The 17,362-nt window shown below is 43.6% G+C and overlaps 1 protein-coding gene across 9 annotated transcripts in view; it reads left to right on the top strand.

Annotated features, from left to right (window-relative positions):
* ST7 (suppression of tumorigenicity 7) overlaps nucleotides 1-17,362 on the top strand; it is a 216,341-nt gene that overhangs the window by 106,222 nt on the left and 92,757 nt on the right. For all 9 annotated transcript variants that reach the window (XM_059725946.1, XM_019492154.2, XM_019492151.2 and 6 more), the window contains 2 exons: nucleotides 2,572-2,654; nucleotides 9,729-9,888. In XM_059725946.1, coding sequence (XP_059581929.1) covers nucleotides 2,572-2,654; nucleotides 9,729-9,888 — 243 coding nt within the window. The remainder of the gene's footprint in view (nucleotides 1-2,571; nucleotides 2,655-9,728; nucleotides 9,889-17,362) is intronic.

The raw sequence follows: 17,362 nt of genomic DNA, 5'->3' as shown, positions 1-17,362 counted from the left end.
CTCAGATAACACCAGGTGGTGACCACTGGCAGATGCTTCTTTGTTGATGATCTAAAAGTCAGTTGCTGATAGACAGTATTCATGGATTTATAAAAAGTCTTATATAAAGGCTTAATCTAGGTTTCTTTGACATTTAAGGCTTCCGTTGACTTCAGAGGATTTTGTGATTTTTCTGTATTTAGTTGGACTTACATAATCAACCAGTTGCTTTAATAATGAAGCCTGGGACGTTAATACACATCGAGGAATAATTAACAGAATTTAATATTTGTGAAAGTCATTTAATTGAAGATTACTGTGTTTCTACAGAGAATAGTAAAAGCACAGAGCTTCCACAGATAAAGGCCAGGTAATCAGCTGTTGTAAATCAGTTGTCCTATGCCAGCTCACTGAAAAGCTGCCCCATACAGTCTAGCCCGTCTTTTTCCAGTCATTCTAGCAGCATTTTTTTTTAGAGGGAGTTTTAAAAGTTTATACATTGGGAGCCATCAGTTTAAGAGGGCACATGCAAAAAGGAAGAACCTGAGAATATTGAAACAAATAATAGATAAAAATTCCATTTCTGCTCTCATCTGATTGTTAAAGTAGGAACCAGTATAGACTGTTATGATGGAGGTAATGACAGACTACAGTGCACACCTTGCAAACAACAGCTCCCTTGATGCAGGGGCTCACTTGGGGTCTGTGTTAAGGAGCTTGCTTTCAAAGCACAGAAGTAGGGAGACCTCTTGTACATCAGTTGCTCCTGTAACCTGCTCTGTTAAAAGGCTGTCCAGAGTCGAAGTAGTTCAGAGAACCTTGCATGGATCTTTCATGGATGGAGAAATTTCCTCTGAGGTGGATTTTTTTCAGAGCTATCAGTCATGATAAAAAGTATGTGTGAATGCATTAGCTTAACTCATAGTTTCATAGCAGCTAGGGTCAGGAGAGACCTGAACAGATCATCTAACTTGACCCCCTGCCATGGGCAGGAATGAATGCTGGGTTCACAAGACTCCAGACAGGTGATTGTCCAACCTCCTCTTGAATATGCCCAAGGTAGGGGCAAGGACCACTTCTCTGGGAAGTTGGCTCCAGATTTTAGCCACCCTAACTGTAAAATATTGCCCTCTGATCTCCAACCTAAACCTGTTCTCCATCAGTTTATGACCATTGTTCCTCGTCACCCCAGGTGGTGCTGGGGAGAAAAGAACTCTGCCTATTTGCTGTTGATCTCCCTTGATGAGCTTGTAGGCAGCCACCAGGTCCCCCTTCAGACTCCTCTTCCTGAGGCTGAACAGGTTCTGGTCCCTCAGTCTCTCCTCACAGGGCCTGTCCTGCTGCTCTCTCACCAAGCAGGTAGTCCTCCTCTGAACCCTCTTCAGGCTGGCCACATCCCTTTTGAAGTGCGGCGCCCAGTACTGGATGCAGTACTCCAACTGTGGCCTGACCAAAGTCTCATAGAGGGGGAGTATCACCTCTGTGGACCAGCTTGAGATGCACCTTTGGATGCATGACAAGGTATGGCTGGCCTTGCTGGCTGCGGTCTGGCATTGGCGGCTCATGTTCATCTTGGAGTCAATAATGACTCCGAGATCCCTTTCCGCCTCTGTGCTTTTAAGAAGGGAAAGCACATCTCCTATCATGATGGGCTTTTCTTCTTTTTCCAATAATATCCTCTCACAATTGAACACAAAATACTGATTTATGTGAAATGAACTGTATTGGTATTAGAAAGCAGGAAGCTAGGGTTGGAAGGGACCTCAGGAGGTCATCTAGTCCTATTCCTTACATATGCCCCTGTTTTTAATGCTAGAAGTTACCATGCCTTTAATGCCTTGGTAAATTATGTATTGCTCATAATTAAAACATTTGGAAATCAAAATTCCTAAGTGTGATTTTCAGTTTAATAGGAGAAAACCTAATGTTTTGTAAGCTGTTAGGTTACTGCAAGGAAACTGCAGGGAAGCAGCCCAAAGTCTCTTGTTTAGTCACTCAGGTTACTGTTGGCATTGAGGCAGGTAATGCTCTGGAGACCCATCCAGCAACTTCCAGTCATAGTGAAGTAGTAGTTCCCAGGAGTGTATTAGTTCAAGAAGGATAGGAGGTTTAGCTGTCCTTACTACTGACACCATGAGGTTCATAGTTCAATTATGTCTCGTCTGCATTCCAAAAGGAGGAGGTTTTTTTTAAAAGGAATTGAAGCGGACCAAATTGATTCCAGGATTCCCCAGTGTACTCACGGTCAATAAAAGATGACAGACAGTCTGCCCTGGCCTATTCTCTTGGCTTTCTGGCTTTTAAAATGCAGTGATGGGGATGTGTGGTGTGGCCTGGGAAAGACCACTTGTATAGTGAAGCACTTAATAATTGGTTATAACTTATTCTTGTTGTAAAAATGAAGTCCTGGGTGTAGCATACTAAGCTGCGTCTTACCAGGCTGCTAATTTCATTCTTTTAAATCATTCTTTAAAAAAAAAATAAAAAGAAGAAGGATTAAGCAAGCTGTTGATTTGTAGACTTTCTGGGGAAACCAAAAGGGAGAACCTGTCCTGCTCTTCTAATTAAGATTTTCCTTTCTTTCTTTTTCAGTGAGTATGTTTTTGAACACATTAACCCCCAAGTTCTATGTTGCCCTGACAGGCACATCCTCATTAATCTCTGGGCTCATTTTGGTAAGTACTAGATGCATTACTTGAATTTATAAATTGCTTCCATTGTCCATAATGTAACAAATACTGGCAAGAATTTTAGGTGCCACATTTAGATATGTTTTCCTTGCCCCTTCGCTCCCCCTGCCACCTTTCAAATTTATACAATCCATGGGATTATTAGTATTTGTCCTAAAAGAAACGTTTCACTGATGTTTCCTTTTAAGAAAAAAAATTTCCCAACAACCCAGCATGAAGGAGTAAATCTATAATAATTCAAACAAGTTTGTGTGTAAAGTGTTGCCTTGAACAAATACAGCAAAAATAAAACCATTCTTGGAAGAGAAAAAGACTTAGAGATCGTTAATATGCACTTTTCAGAAGGCTAAGGCTGTAGATGAGGTATCCTGTTAAAAAATGGAGGGGTGCAATATTGGTAATGAACCTGATTTTAGTGTCCTGCTTCCAAGTGGTGATGATTGCACTGGAAAGAAAGAGATTTAAATGAGCATGAATTTATGTATAATACTTTTGATATCTTTACTGGGTCCTGTTAGAATGTACTTGTTCTTTTAAACCTCTCAGAGTAAAAAAGATGCACTTGAGTAGATTTTAACACCAGCATAGATGTATATGTCCATAGTAGTGCCTGTGTTTATAGGAACTGGACCTTGTTTATCATGTTCATAAGAAAAAAAACCTGAAAAGAGTTGGAGTATCGTGGTTATATCAGGCTCTTTCTTACATACCTTGATGCTAGGAGCGGCTTTATTGCCTTGTTTCATGTTTATTCAATCCCTATTTTTGTTTGCAAAAAAATCACATACTTCTCTAGTTTGCTGAGTACTGCATTTTTGGTCTCTGCTGTTATAGAATGCTTTACCTGCATAGTCTGAACTCAGTATTAGCCCTGTGCCCTTTTGTTCAGAGTGGGAGCAAAACTGCAATAAAATAGCAATGCTGAACTACTGTGAGATGAACTGCTTACAGTGGCCTCTCACTGTCAATGAGTTTGAACTCAGGACTGAACTTTATCATTTAAACCCTTCTCTGGGAGTCATGTAATTCTAGATGTATAACATCCATTCCAGCCTCTCACCCTCTGAAATCTCCATAGCCTCTTGCTAGGATGAGCCTGCACAGCTCAGATAAAAAAAAATCGTGTGTGCTGCTGCTTTGCTATCCAGAGAGCTGCTTCACTTCAGTGTTTACAAGCAACAGAAGACAATTACTTAATGATTCCACCTTGGGCATTCTTCAGAACTGTGTAATTTTAGTCCCAAACCACAGCACAGCTCTTCAGAGAAATCAAGAGTTCCTTGGGAACGTGAACAACATGGTTCAGATTTCTTTACTCAGGGGCAGAGAGCAAGAGTGAAGACAACTGTAGAACATGGCAAAAGAGAGACAGATCTTTCCCTTATGGAAATATTAAAGGGTTTAATAGGAAAAACCAACTAAATTCTGTATAAATCAATCCTCATTCTTTCTATTAGAATAGGCTGAGTGCTATAGGGATTTTTAAGCCATCGTATACAATTACAGAGCAAGGCTGCAATCCTTTATTAAATGTTCTACAATGTTAGAAAATGTGCATTTGATAGGACTTTCTCTAAGGGTGATTTAAAGGAGTGGGGATGGTTTCTGGGAGACTTGTAAAATGGAAGTGGATCTCTGTGCCTGGGCTACTAATGGGAGCTTGATTAAAAATGACTATGACTAATCAGAGTTTAGTTAAAAAAATATTAACAGGAGGAAGCAAGAACATAGGTCTGTTATTTGGGGCAGAGGAGGAAGGTCAGTGTCAGAACGATTCAGGTTTCTAAATCAGGCAGTGGTGGAACAAAGACAACAATGCTTTAGGGTATGAAAGAAGGCGATCCATCAATGACTCACAGAAAGATTGCAGCTAGAAGATACAACAGGAACAGAGACTCTGGCCTGGGTAGTAGAGTGTCTGAGGGGCAGGCTATCACTCATAGAAACCTTACAGAGAAGATCAGACTGGGGTCTAAGGCAGGGGTGGGCAAAATATGGCCTGTGGGCTGGATCTGACCCACCAAGGGATTTTGTCTGGCCCATTGAGGGTTCCTCAGCACCGCCTGATGCAGGCGTGGACAGCAGCCTGGGCGTGGCATATGTGGCTGGTCCCACTGCCCTTGGGCATGCAGCAGGGCTGGGGTGGTGTGGCAGCCAGACTCAGCAGCCCCTGCAGTGGTGGCTCCTTCCAGCTGTTGCTGCCAGTCTTCTCCACTGCTGCTACTACTGGACTCAGCCCCAGTGCCCAGGCACCCTGGCCCATGTTCCCTGCACCCATTGTTGGGGGTGCTGGATGGAGCTAGCAGGCAGGATCTCTGTGGAGACCAGCCTGGGCACGGCGCAAGGTTGGGCATATGGGATGGGGTGGTGGGCAGATCGGGAGTGGTGTCTGGGAGAAGGATGGGCAGGCAGGACCTGATCCCAGAGCAGCAAAAATGGTTATGGGGCTGGGGCACATGACTTGTGAGGAGAGGCTGAGGGAACTGGACTGATTTAATTTGGAGAAGAGAAGACTGAGAGGGGATTTGATAGCAGCCTTCAACTACCTGAAGGGGGGGTTGAAAGAGGATGGAGCTAGACTGTTGTCAGTGGTGGCAGATGACAGAGCAAAGATCAATAGTCTCAAGTTGCAACAAGGGAAGTTTAGGGTAGATATTAGGAAAAACTTTCTCACTAGGAGGGTGGTGAAGCACTAGAACAACTTACCTAGAGAAGTGGTGGAATCTCCATTCTTGGAGGTTTTTAAGGCCCAGCTCGACAAAGCCCTGGCTGAAACGATTTAGTTAGGGATGGTCCTGCTTTGAGTGGGGGGTTGAACTAGATGACCTCCTGAGGTCTCTTCCAACTCTAATTTTCTGTGATTCAATGATGAGGATAGCTGGGTGGTGACAGCACGGGGCTAGGGCCAATGATCCACTGCCCACACATGTCTGCACTGGTGCCAGTTCAGCAGGTCATGGCATGAAGGGAGCAGATTACAGCTCTGCCCCAGGCCCTGGACCTGCACTGTCACTACCCTGTGATCCCAGGCCCTACCCACCCTTCCTGTTCCCAGACACTGCTACCTGCCCGCCTGCGACCCCATCCCATCTGCCCACCTGCATGCCCTGCCCATGTGGGTCCCGGGCAGGTCTCCATGGAGTTGCTGGGATCGCTGGGCAGTGACAGCCCAGGCCTGGGGCCCATGGCAGAGCTGTGATCTACTCCCTGCGCTCCCCTGCCTGTGGAGCCAGTGCCTGTCACGGGGGCATGCAGGAATCGGATCGCAGCTCTGCCGTGGGCCCCAGCCCCATGCTGTCATAGCCCTGTGATCTTGATCCCAGCCCTGGGCCTATCCCCATCCACCTGTCCCACTCCCAGATGCCACTGCCCGCCCACCTGCAGCCTCAACCCATCTACCCAGCTGAGCATGGCGCAGAGTTACTTGGGGAGTTTTGGCAAGCTGTTACAGATCAAACTAATTGCTCACCCATGGCCTAAGGCCTAATAGCTTTAAGTGCTGTTATTTAACAATTTGAAAAGGCCTTCCCCAAGTAGTGGAATCTAGCCCTGTGATGTCCCCCAAAGATGAAGTTGGAGAAAACTGATAAGAGGGAAGAGATAAAAGGTTTAAGAAAGAAGTTCAAAGAGGTGATAATAAGACTTGGTAATGGGGAAGACTGGGAGAAACTAGCATCCTTTGTGTACCCTCAATATTGCCCTTGTTATCCAGTTCTCCGATACTACAGCAGTACCTGTTTGATAGATACCTGTTTAATTTCCTTGCCTGTTGCAGGTAAAAATCAGGAAGATTTTGTGGTGAGAGTTGTTTTTGATTTGGTCAGACAAATTAGTCCGCTTGTAGCATCACATGCATATGGCTGTGCTATTTCTGGTTCAGTAAGTAGCCTGCACAGAGTAGCACGGCATGTTTGATGGTACATGCTTGGAGTAAATGCTCTGTATACGAGGAAAAAGCCTCCCCATGGGTCCAGAAAATTGGTGATATAGGTGGGGACATGGCAGATAACACCATCACTGCTTCTTCTTCCCGCCACTCTCTGTTGCCAAATTTCCAGACCCATGGGAAAGCTCCCTTCCCAACTGCATGCCAGATTGGGCTTTGCAATTGGGTTCTGGTAACCCCACAGCTAGATTTGGTGCACCAGGTCTGATCCAGCATATGGAACATAGACCAAGCATACCAAGTTTGGCCCAACACTGGCTCAAGATGTTCATGCTGGATTGTACCCAGCATGCTGACTCTGGGACCATGCATTGGGTTGTACCTAGCCCATGGCGCTAGCACAGCTGGGTTGTATCTGGTTCCTGGCTCCAGTACCAGCAGCATCAGGCCTGGCTGTGCAACATTGGCTCTAATGCTGGCAGGATTGGGCCTACCTGTGAAGCTCTGTCCCCAGCATCAGCATGGCCCGATGGGGCTGGCATGCAGCTCCAGCCCCAGTGCCTGCATGGCATCAGGGCTGGCGCACAGCTCCCAGCCCTCGCACGGCTCTCAACCCCCAATTCTTCAACTGTCCAACCCCAGCGTGCAGTTCCCCAGCCCCAGTATACAATTCACCAGCCCCCCAACCCTAGCACACAGCCCTCCAGCCCCAGCAGAAGACCCTATATCTAAGGTAAAGCTTTTTTTCCTTCTTGGGGCTTTCTCAAAATGGGGTGCATGCTAAATTTGGGGGTGTATTATATGGGAGAAAATACAGTCCAACCCAGCTTAATATAATACATTGCACAACACATGCAATTCTCAAACACCTATTCTTAATAAGGTCTTAAATGAAAAATTTCTAAAATAAACATTCTTTTCTCAGACCTAAATTACTGTGATTTTGTTTTACTAGCTGTGCTAATAAGGATTGGAATTTTCCACCATATGGTCTGTTTTGGCAGATTTATTTCATTATCAGTTTGCTGTATTTACGTATTAGAAGCTGGAATCACAGTTAATGCAGGTTATGAAATGAAGGAAAATGCCATCATTTTAGAAGAATAGCAACTGATGGGACCCTCACTTACTTCATATTTATGACATTTCTAGATACAGCAGTGACTCTGTGATGGTCAGCTTTGGGTAATAGCATTATGTACTAATGCTTATCTTGCATTGCTTTTAAGTAAAATTATACTTTTCTCCTCTTGTTTTGTCTCTCTGAGAACCTATATGCCTTATGAAACCATCGCTCTGCTGAAGTCAGTTGATTTTAGTGGACCCTTTTTTCCTAGTCTGCATAGCTCAGGAGAGTACAAAGACTTCTTCATGTCTGTACCCTCCATCTTCCTTTTTGGTTGGTTACTTTACATAATTTAAAATGAACAAATTAAATCCTCCACTGCCCTGTCTCCTCTAGCACTTTCTGGGGTTAAGTTTATGGCCTAAATTGAATCCTTGACTATATTACATGTATAAACAGGTCTGAAAACTTGGTTTTAACCCAGTTGTCCACGCCTCAATTAAAAACCTAGTTCTTGTTTATACCGTACGGTGGACTTCACATGTATTTTGTAACCAGGCTAACATATGAGACTTTCCATAGATGAGATGGACAGTTTTATAACACAGTTAGGATGCAGTGGGTACATCTACATGTGTGCTTCACTGTGTAGCTGACAAATTAGCTCTGCAGTAAAGTGTCACCATCTACACATGAGCTTGTGTTAAGGCGCAGTAAATTAATTAACTGCTGTAGATAGTACTGTCCAGGACAAGTTACTCCCACAGTGGAGTAATTACATGTACTGAAATGCATGTGCAGATGGTGGAAAGGAAAAGAGAGAGACCAATTCCCAGCCTAATATCAGAAAGGACTGCCAATACTGGAAAAAAAACTTTCCTTAAATTATTCGCTCTTGCTACTTTACTGAAGAAAGTGCTTATTGATACAGAACAACTGCAACCTCATTTCCTCATTTCTAATGCGTGAATATATTTATAGTGTTTACAATCAAAGATGCAACATTTCGTAGTTTCATAGTTGTTAGGGGCTGGAAGGAGGGACCTTACAGATCATCGGGTCCAGCCCCTCTGCACTTGGGCAGGAAAGATTGCTGGGTTCAAATGATCCCAGCAAGATGGGTATCAATACGTTTTTTGAAGGTTGTCAGGGTGGATGACTAGTAGTTTTAAAAGACCTTGATTGAGGACCCTTGCCCTAGAATGTAATCGTTGACTTCACTATGAAAAATTTGAAGAAAATATATTTGTCCATACACTGAGCTCTCTTAAGTTGTGGGATAGCTCAGTTCCCAAGTAGAGCTGTGTGCATAATTTAACTGAGTTGAAATTTTTGGGAAAAAATGCATTTTGAGTCAACCCAAAACAAAACAGAAAACCCCAGTTTTATCAGTGAAATGAAAAACAAATTGAATTTCCTTAAAGTGAAAATTCTGTTTGACTTGGAAGCAAAATGTTTAATTTTGAGGTTTTTTCTCCCACCTTTTTCAATTAAATTTAGCCATGCTGGTTCAAAATCAGTGTTTGGAAATGAAAAATCAAAATACCTCATTTTGAAAATGTCAATAGAAAGCTTTCTGGCTTCACCAAGATTTCCCCCCACCACCACTACCACCATTTTTTTCAGCTGAAATTATTAGGTCTATTCAACGCACATTTTCATCGACCAGAAATTGCACTTTATTCATGGAAAAGCTTTTGATATGAAAAATTTCACCCAGCTCTTCTCCCAAGCCACCTGTGATTATAATACAGGGTTGAATCGTTCATGGGCAGAGTTGTTTAATAGATGACATCATAAGTCTTTTCTATCTTTGTTGTCTATGATTTGTGAAAGACAGGTATTTTATTAGTGTGAAGAGGCAGGTGTTTATTGGTAGGAATGCCAGAATATCCTTACTTTTATTTCTTTCCTTTCATGATGTCTGGAAAATGCTGAGCAATGAATAAGAATGTATATGTAAAGAATGGGAAATCAGTGTTAAGAGATGCAGAATGAAATTTAGATAGATGTGACAGCATTAATAAAAATTTTACACTTTAGGCTCCAGAGAGAACAGGCAAAGTATGCACCTGGTAATGTGATATATTGTCTGCTTGTGTTTTAGATATTTGAGTGGTGGTACTTTCGCAAGTATGGGACATCCTTCATTGAGCAGGTCTCCGTGAGTCACTTGCGCCCTCTGCTGGGTGGGGTGGACAATAACTCTCCCAACAACTCTAACACGAGCAACGGGGACTCTGATTCAAACCGACAAAGTGTTTCAGGTAAGATGATTTCTTTTGTCTGCTGCAAAGTTAGCTGTGAACATCACTTTTCTTCCCCCTCTTTTAACTGAAAAAAGTACTAGCTTTCTATTAAATTTCCACTATAGTAAAATGATAAAATATAACCTCTACCTATCCTGAACACAGTGCAATACAGTACTCTGCTTAATCGTTCATTCTTAACCATTACTTTAAGCTTTTATTGATCTAGATTCAGTGTACTGAGAAATTAAGATGTGAATCAGTCAAAAAGCAAGTCAGCCAAGTAGCAAGTACAAGTAGCCAAGACAAGTAGTATTAAGAGCCACAGCATGTAAGAACATTTTTAATTTTTTTATCATTAAATTGAATAAAACTGCCTGAAATAACGTGGAAATTATTACTGTCCGGTTTTATGGTTTAAAATTTGGGTATCTTGAGATCAGATAGTAGAAAGGAAAGTGAAATCAATCATATATCTGAGGAGAAGATAATATCTTAGCCCGGGGTACTGGCATGTGTATCAGAGTGTGAAACACGAGGGCATTTTGTTTGGCATGCGTGCCTCAGGGCATATGATGGGGAAGGGGCTGAAGCTGTGCTGCCTTAACAAGGATCGGGCCCCTCATGGCTCCCCTGCCATCCAGCCCTGGCACTCCCAACATCTTAAAAGTCGAGGTTGCCAGTATTTTTGGCATTCTGCCCAAAAATGTTGCTGATCCTTGTCTTAGACCATTACCAATTAAGGGACCTAATTCTGAAAAGAACTGAAATCAGTTAAACTCTCTGTGGTTGCATCTACATGTGGGCTTAACTGTGGAGTAGACTAATTTGCTGCAGTGTAAAGCATCACAGTCTACATGTGCAATGCTATTAGACTGCAGCAAACTAATTTTCACTGCCATAAGACAGTGCTGTCAGGGACAGTACTATCTTATGGCAGCAAAAATAACTGCTTCCAAAGGTGTGTGTAAACATTGTCCCAGGTGTAAATTGAATTGCACCCAGGCAGCAGGGGCCAGACCCCTGCCTGCTGGCAAACCACCACTCTTTGGGCACTCTCATGCCCCAGCCAGCCTCTCTGCTGCCTGACACTATGCCTCAGAGCCCAGGATTGGCCACCCAAGCCTGCTGCCAGCTCAGGGCTGCTCTGCCCTGGCTCAAACTGCTGCAGTCCTGGGCACACGCTTATACACTGTGCCCAGGAGCTCTTAACTCTGGTGCGAACTGCTCCGGAGTTTATCATGCCACACTAATTGAAAGTGTAGATCGACCCTGTAACTATTAGACTAGCTCTGTGAAATTAGGCATGTGCCTTAAGTTTTTCCAGGATCAAGGCCTACTGGTATGGTACCTAAAAGGCAAATTGAAACTAAGCCTGAATTAGATGTACACACATGCACACACATATGCACACACACATTCACTCACACCCCTGGCATTACCTCCCTGTGTTTCCCTGGTAGGTCTGGAGGGATAAACAAAATGTTTATACCTGCGATCCTGGGCTCCTCCTGTACCAGCAATAAGGCATGATGGGATCTTATACTGAATCCCATAATTGCATCACCTGCTATATATGTGTAGCATGGCAGGATGCACAACTGTGTGCATCATAAGTTAGGTTCCATTGTGCCTTTACCTGCACATGTAGAGGGGCCCTAATATCCTTGTCTGCACATTGACAGCCAAGATTCAGCAGGAGGGGTGGAGCATACTCTGCTGTATGCTCTACCCTCCCAACTGAGCCTTACAGCTTTGTAAGGCTCCAGCCTCCTCAGAAGCTGGAGATGTGGCTTTGAATCCCTGCAAGCTGAAGAGGGCTTAGAACCCAGGTCTCCTGCTTCCTAGGCAAGTCCTTTAACCGTTAGGCTATTATAAAATGGTGGCCTTTATCACTATCCTTTTCCTCTCCCACTGCACCATCATGTTTTGAATGGAAGTAGCTGTGGCTCCTGTGTTTGGTATGTGTTATGTTTGCTCTTAGTTATCTACAGTACTGAGTTCTTAGAGGACTTAGGTTTGTAAATTTTGAATGGTCTTAAGATGGAGAAGTGCTAAGATACTCAGCTAAGATGCAAACAGTTCTGGGCATATTCATTGTTAGGACTTCAGGGACGTAACTGAGGATTTGCCAGAAACTTCAGACACCTACAGCCGCTTAAGCACAAAGCAATTAGACAGTGGGTTTGTGGATCAGTTACTTGGACTTACATGTATGACCTAGTTTGTACTTCAGGCACCAAAGGGTTTTTGTTTTGTTTTGTTTTGGAACTGGCTCAGAAGTATTTGATGTAATTAATCGTGCCTTCCTAAAACACAGACAGTGGGATTACTTGGATTGTGTTTGCATAAATCAATGCCAGATATTTTCACCCATATTTCAGAAGCCTCTGATAAATTGTACAAATCTTTTCTACGTCATTTCAAAGAATAAGCAATTAGTTTTTATTTTCCTTTAAACAACTGCTTAGTGCAAAGAGTAAACTCTCAAATCACTGGAAGATCTGAAGAATATCTATCTGCCTTTGCATTATATTAGTTTAGCTTAAAGTAAGCAGTTCTGAGTTATTGTTTGATTCCGATGCAAGTGCTGTGGTTTGTTACAGCTTAGGCCTAAGCCTTAGGGGTTCATTTTGTTCTTGACTCTGGCACTAATTTGATTTGTGTTTTATATCAAGCCAGGCTTCAAGAGACCCTTGTTTAGCAGTGCCTAATTTGAGATATTTTGGGCCTGTTTTTCTCTTTTTTGCTGGGCACCCACAGTCACCATTAACTTCTGTAGGAGCCAAATCTTTGGTGTACACATCTCTGTGCATCTAAAAAAGTAAAGTCCTCCAATGTTGCTCATATCTAATAATACAGCAACTCTGTATATACCTGCCATGTGTGAAATGCTTTGAAATACTTGCATGAAAGGCACATGCGCACATTGTGATTATTAATTTTCAGGCATAAAAGTGTATTTATTTGAGAACAAAAATAAATAAAGACTATGGTTATATATAGGCATTCATTTCCACCAAAACTTCCATCACCAGAAATGATTCTGGGAGAAGGAGCCATCCAGGTATTCAGCATGAAACCACCTCTTCTCCTCTCTTCCTTGCCCTTTCCATGACTGGGGTGATCCTGGTCTGGGGAAAGTGTGAGGAGCAGCAGCTGCTGCAGTTCTCCTGTTCCCAGGAACACTGGAGTAGCACAGCAACTGCTTCCCCACCACCACCCTGGGTCCAGTGGGACTCTGGTGTGAGGAGTGGGCAGGGGCTTGCAGCACTGCTTGCTTGGTGCGGCTCCTGGTGCCTGGGAACTGAGCAGACTGAGCAGCAAGGCAAAGCACCCCTCCACTTTTGCACTATGGACCCCAATGTGAGGAGCTGGGAGCCATTCCCTCCCAGTCTCCTGGAGGGGTGAGAGCAGCTGCTTCCCATACCTTGTCCAGACCAGGGTGACGTCGGTCTCCAGAAAACACTCAGGAACCTTTCCCCACCACTGAATACCTCCTGGTTCTAGGAGGAATCAAATGGTGAAGAAATGTACAGGCATTCATTCTCCCAGATAAACTCTCCGAGGAGCAACTTCTACCAAGTGGGAGATGGGTTACTTTTCTCCCAGAACAGCCATTTTTGTTCTGGGAGAAACAGTATGAACATCTGTAAACTTGTCCTTTCTACTGGGAGAGCTGCAATTCTCCCAGTAGAAATATAAGCGTTGTATGTGGCCTATGGGCATGGACAGACGGAATATTTGTTTTGTTCTGAATGCCTTTCAAGAGCTCTAAAAATGAGCAACACAAAGCAATAAAGTACTCTAAATCAGCCTGAATTGCTTTAAATTTGACCCCAAATGAAACCACCTTGATGTACTTGATAATAAGTTTATACCCTCTGTTATCAGGTATCATCACAGTGTATACACATGTATATCAGGTATCAGAAAAGAAATGAGCACTATAGTGAGGAAAAGAAGGTTTGTGAGCAGAATAAGAGTCCTGTTATAGCACTATCATAGATTTAAATCACTTAGGGTTTGATTTTTGGGAGGTTCTGAACTTCTTAAGATACCTTGTCTCCAGCTGGACATGTGAGTACGCAACATTTCTGAAAATCAAGGCTACAAGGAACAATGGTAATAAGCTGATGGAGAATAGGTTTAGGTTGGAGATCAGAAGGCAATATTTTACAGTTAGAGTGGCGAAAATCTGGAACCAGCTTCCCAGAGAAGTGGTCCTCGCCCCTACCTTGGGCATATTCAAGAGGAGGTTGGATGATCACCTGTCTGGGGTCTTGTGAACCCAGCATTCATTCCTGCCTGTGGCAAGGGGTCAAGCTAGATGATCTGTTCAGGTCCCTCCTGACCCTAGCTACTATGAAACTGTAGAGGAATTGGATTTTGCATGGACAAAAATACTGAGGTTAATGCTCCCCAGATTCAATGAAATACTTCACATCTCTAAATGATGTTATATCTTTATTTAGATAAGCGTGAAGCTTTTCAAGAAGTGTAGATATTTTTTAAGAAAGCAGCAGTCATTTACATTTATAGAGCTGTTTTGGCTCTGCTTTGCTGTTCAACTTTGTATTTTAGTACTAGAAACCTGTTTAACTCTCACTGGGATTGTTGTGCCTGTTTCAATTGTGATTTAATTATTTGTCTCCTGTAAGCCATAAAAATGTATCAAAACTAAAGAAATGAGGAAAATGTGAAAATAAACAAACTGAATAACTGAGGAGGGGCATGTGTTTGGAGCCTGGTACATTAACTGGGTCAGTAACTTCCATCATGTTTCTTGTTAATTTTTTATAAAGCACATATTTCATCCCTGTTCATCAAAAACTGTTGTTTAGTTCACAAGTAAATGAGTTTCATGGCCTCAGCAATCTTGCTTTCCACCAGATCAGTGAGTGTCAACTAGTGCACTTTGGGGTGCTGTGAAATCCTTTTAAGGGTGTGGGGGGGTATGCAATATTAACCATATTACATGTGGAAAAACCTACATGATTCACAAGCTAAACCCAGAGATTTACAATAGGAATCCATAGGGTCAAAAATATTCTGACCACATTCTGTTGAACTCCTCTTGAGTCCAGCAGAATTGCTCTATTATATTTCTGTAGTCAAGAAATGGGTGACAGTTACGACCTGGGATTTTCCAAGGTATGCCTTGGATCAAAAACAGTTGAAAACTGAAGCACTAAATGTTGTATACAGTATGAGGTCTTCAAGTAGCAGAGCAAACTGGCTGCTGACCTTCCCATCTGCGGAGAGTGAAAAGACTTGAATAGCTGCAGTATGTTGTGCCATGCATAAAGTGCAGCTTATCGGGGTACATGGGAAAACTATTGACGTACCTGCCTGTATGCATCAGTACTTTCAATCTCAGTTCAGTTCTGAAGGATATACTTCATTTTAAAATAGGAAATGGTATTTTGACTAAAGAGACACATTCTGGCTCAGAGTTTTGCTGTTAGGAAACAACTGGAGGAACTCTTGATTTTCAATGTATATCATAGATCCTGAAAATTGTTTTAAAAAGCCGTTCTACAAGAGAACCAAAAGGACTTCCAAAAAAAGCTGGGGAGAGTATAATGAGGGGGGCACAGTTGATTAGGGAGGGAGCACACAGCTAGTTATTAGAAATATGGCTTTTATTGGCCAAACAGTGCAAGGGATCTCACTGGTTCAAAAAGTGCAAACAAAAGGTGAAAAAAGGGGCAGTAGAGTTCTGACCATATACCAAAATGGCCATTTAAAGCAATGAGTATGGCAAGAAGTGATCAATAGTACAGGGATGGATGGGCAAGTGGGGCAGGAGCCCTGGGTGCTGCCTACTGGAGGAGGGTGCTGGAATTTCATAGATTTCATAGATTTCATAGACATTAGGGCTGGAAGGGACCTCGGAAGATCATCGAGTCCAGCCCCCCGCCCAAAGTGCAGGACGTCAGCTGGGGTCATAGGATCCCAGCAAGATAAACATCCAGTTTCATCTTGAAGGTGTTCAATGAAGGCGCTTGAACAACCTCCGGCGGCAGGCTGTTCCAGACCTTGGGGGCTCGGACAGTAAAGAAATTCTTCCTTATGTCCAGCCTGAAACGATCTTGTAGTAGTTTGTGACCATTCGTCCTCGTCATCCCTTGGAGCGCTCTGGTGAACAAACGTTCCCCTAGATACTGGTGATCACCCCTGATAAACTTGTAGGTGGCCATCAGATCACCCCTGAGCCTGTGCTTTTCCAGGCTAAAGAGCCCCAGGGCTCTCAGCCTGTCATCGTAGGGTCTGCTTCCCTGACCCCTGATCATGCGCGTGGCTCTTCTCTGGACTCTCTCAAGCTTCTCCACATCCTTTTTGAATTGTGAAGCCCAAAACTGGACGCAGTACTCCAGCTGCGGCCTCACTAAGGGATAGAATCAGGGATGCCTTCCCTTCTTCCCATGCCCTGCTTCCCTTGCCCTTCTGGGTCCAGCCTGGGAAGGAAGCAGCAGGAGCAGCTTCTGTGTTAGTCAGTGAAGGGCACTTTGAGAAATGTAGCCGTGTGGAATGGCAGAGGCCGCTGCTGCTGGGGAGAGACGTCATCCTGTTTTGTTGATGCTGAAAATAGGATTTTTTTGGGTGGTCGACATGGGCATCAGCTGTAAAAACATGAGGTGACATCTCCCCTCAACAGCAGAGAACTTCAGCTGCTGCTCCTGGACACTACATGCTACTGGAGCCTGAGAAGGTAGAGAGAGGGAGGAGGAGGGGGACTGCCCCATGTGCAGTCCTGGTCAGTTTTGCCTCTGGGAGTGATGCAGCATGGGATACCTGGAGGAATAACCAAACCTGTATCATGGAATATTTGATGTCCACACAAGACATTGACCTGGTTCACAGTGAGCTGTTCCAAAAGAAGGCTTGATTTTTCAGGAACAATTTTTAACCATTCCAGGCATCTTTAAACCAGTTTATAGTGCACCTGTCCGCTTCAGGTTTAAACTGCATTTAAACCAGTCTAAATGGTACATGTTTCTATACCTTAACACACCTTTTTCCCTTTCTTATATCCCCAGTTGAGTGCATTGGCTTCTTGTGTACTCAAGGATCAGTCCTCATAACTTTAAATCTAGATGATAAAGCAAAAAGAATGACATCACAGTCATCAAATCAGTGGGCATGTCTACACGGGCAGTTAATTCAAAACTGTAAACTCTGGCACATATTGCCAGAGCAGCCTTGGCTGGCAGGAGGCCCAGGGGGTTAGCCTGTTAGCCCATGGTTGCTCTGACCCAGATCAACATGTTTCAGCAGGGTTGGCTGGGGCATGAGCGTGTTTTAGTGCAGGTCTAGCTGGCAGACATCCCCTGCATTGAAGCACCCTCGCTCCAACCTAGCTCAGCATGTTGCGGACAAGCTGTCCGGTGCATTGAAACACCAGCCAGCCCTATCAGTGTCTAAACATGCATTGCTGTGCAGTAAATAACTCCGCAGTGGGATAGTACTTATATTTACAAGTACTTTC

Source organism: Alligator mississippiensis, chromosome 4 (assembly GCF_030867095.1).
Source record: "Alligator mississippiensis isolate rAllMis1 chromosome 4, rAllMis1, whole genome shotgun sequence".
In the NCBI taxonomy this organism is placed as follows: domain Eukaryota; kingdom Metazoa; phylum Chordata; order Crocodylia; family Alligatoridae; genus Alligator; species Alligator mississippiensis.
Note: the sequence above shows the minus strand (reverse complement) of the source record. Positions and strands in the feature narration are given on the sequence as shown.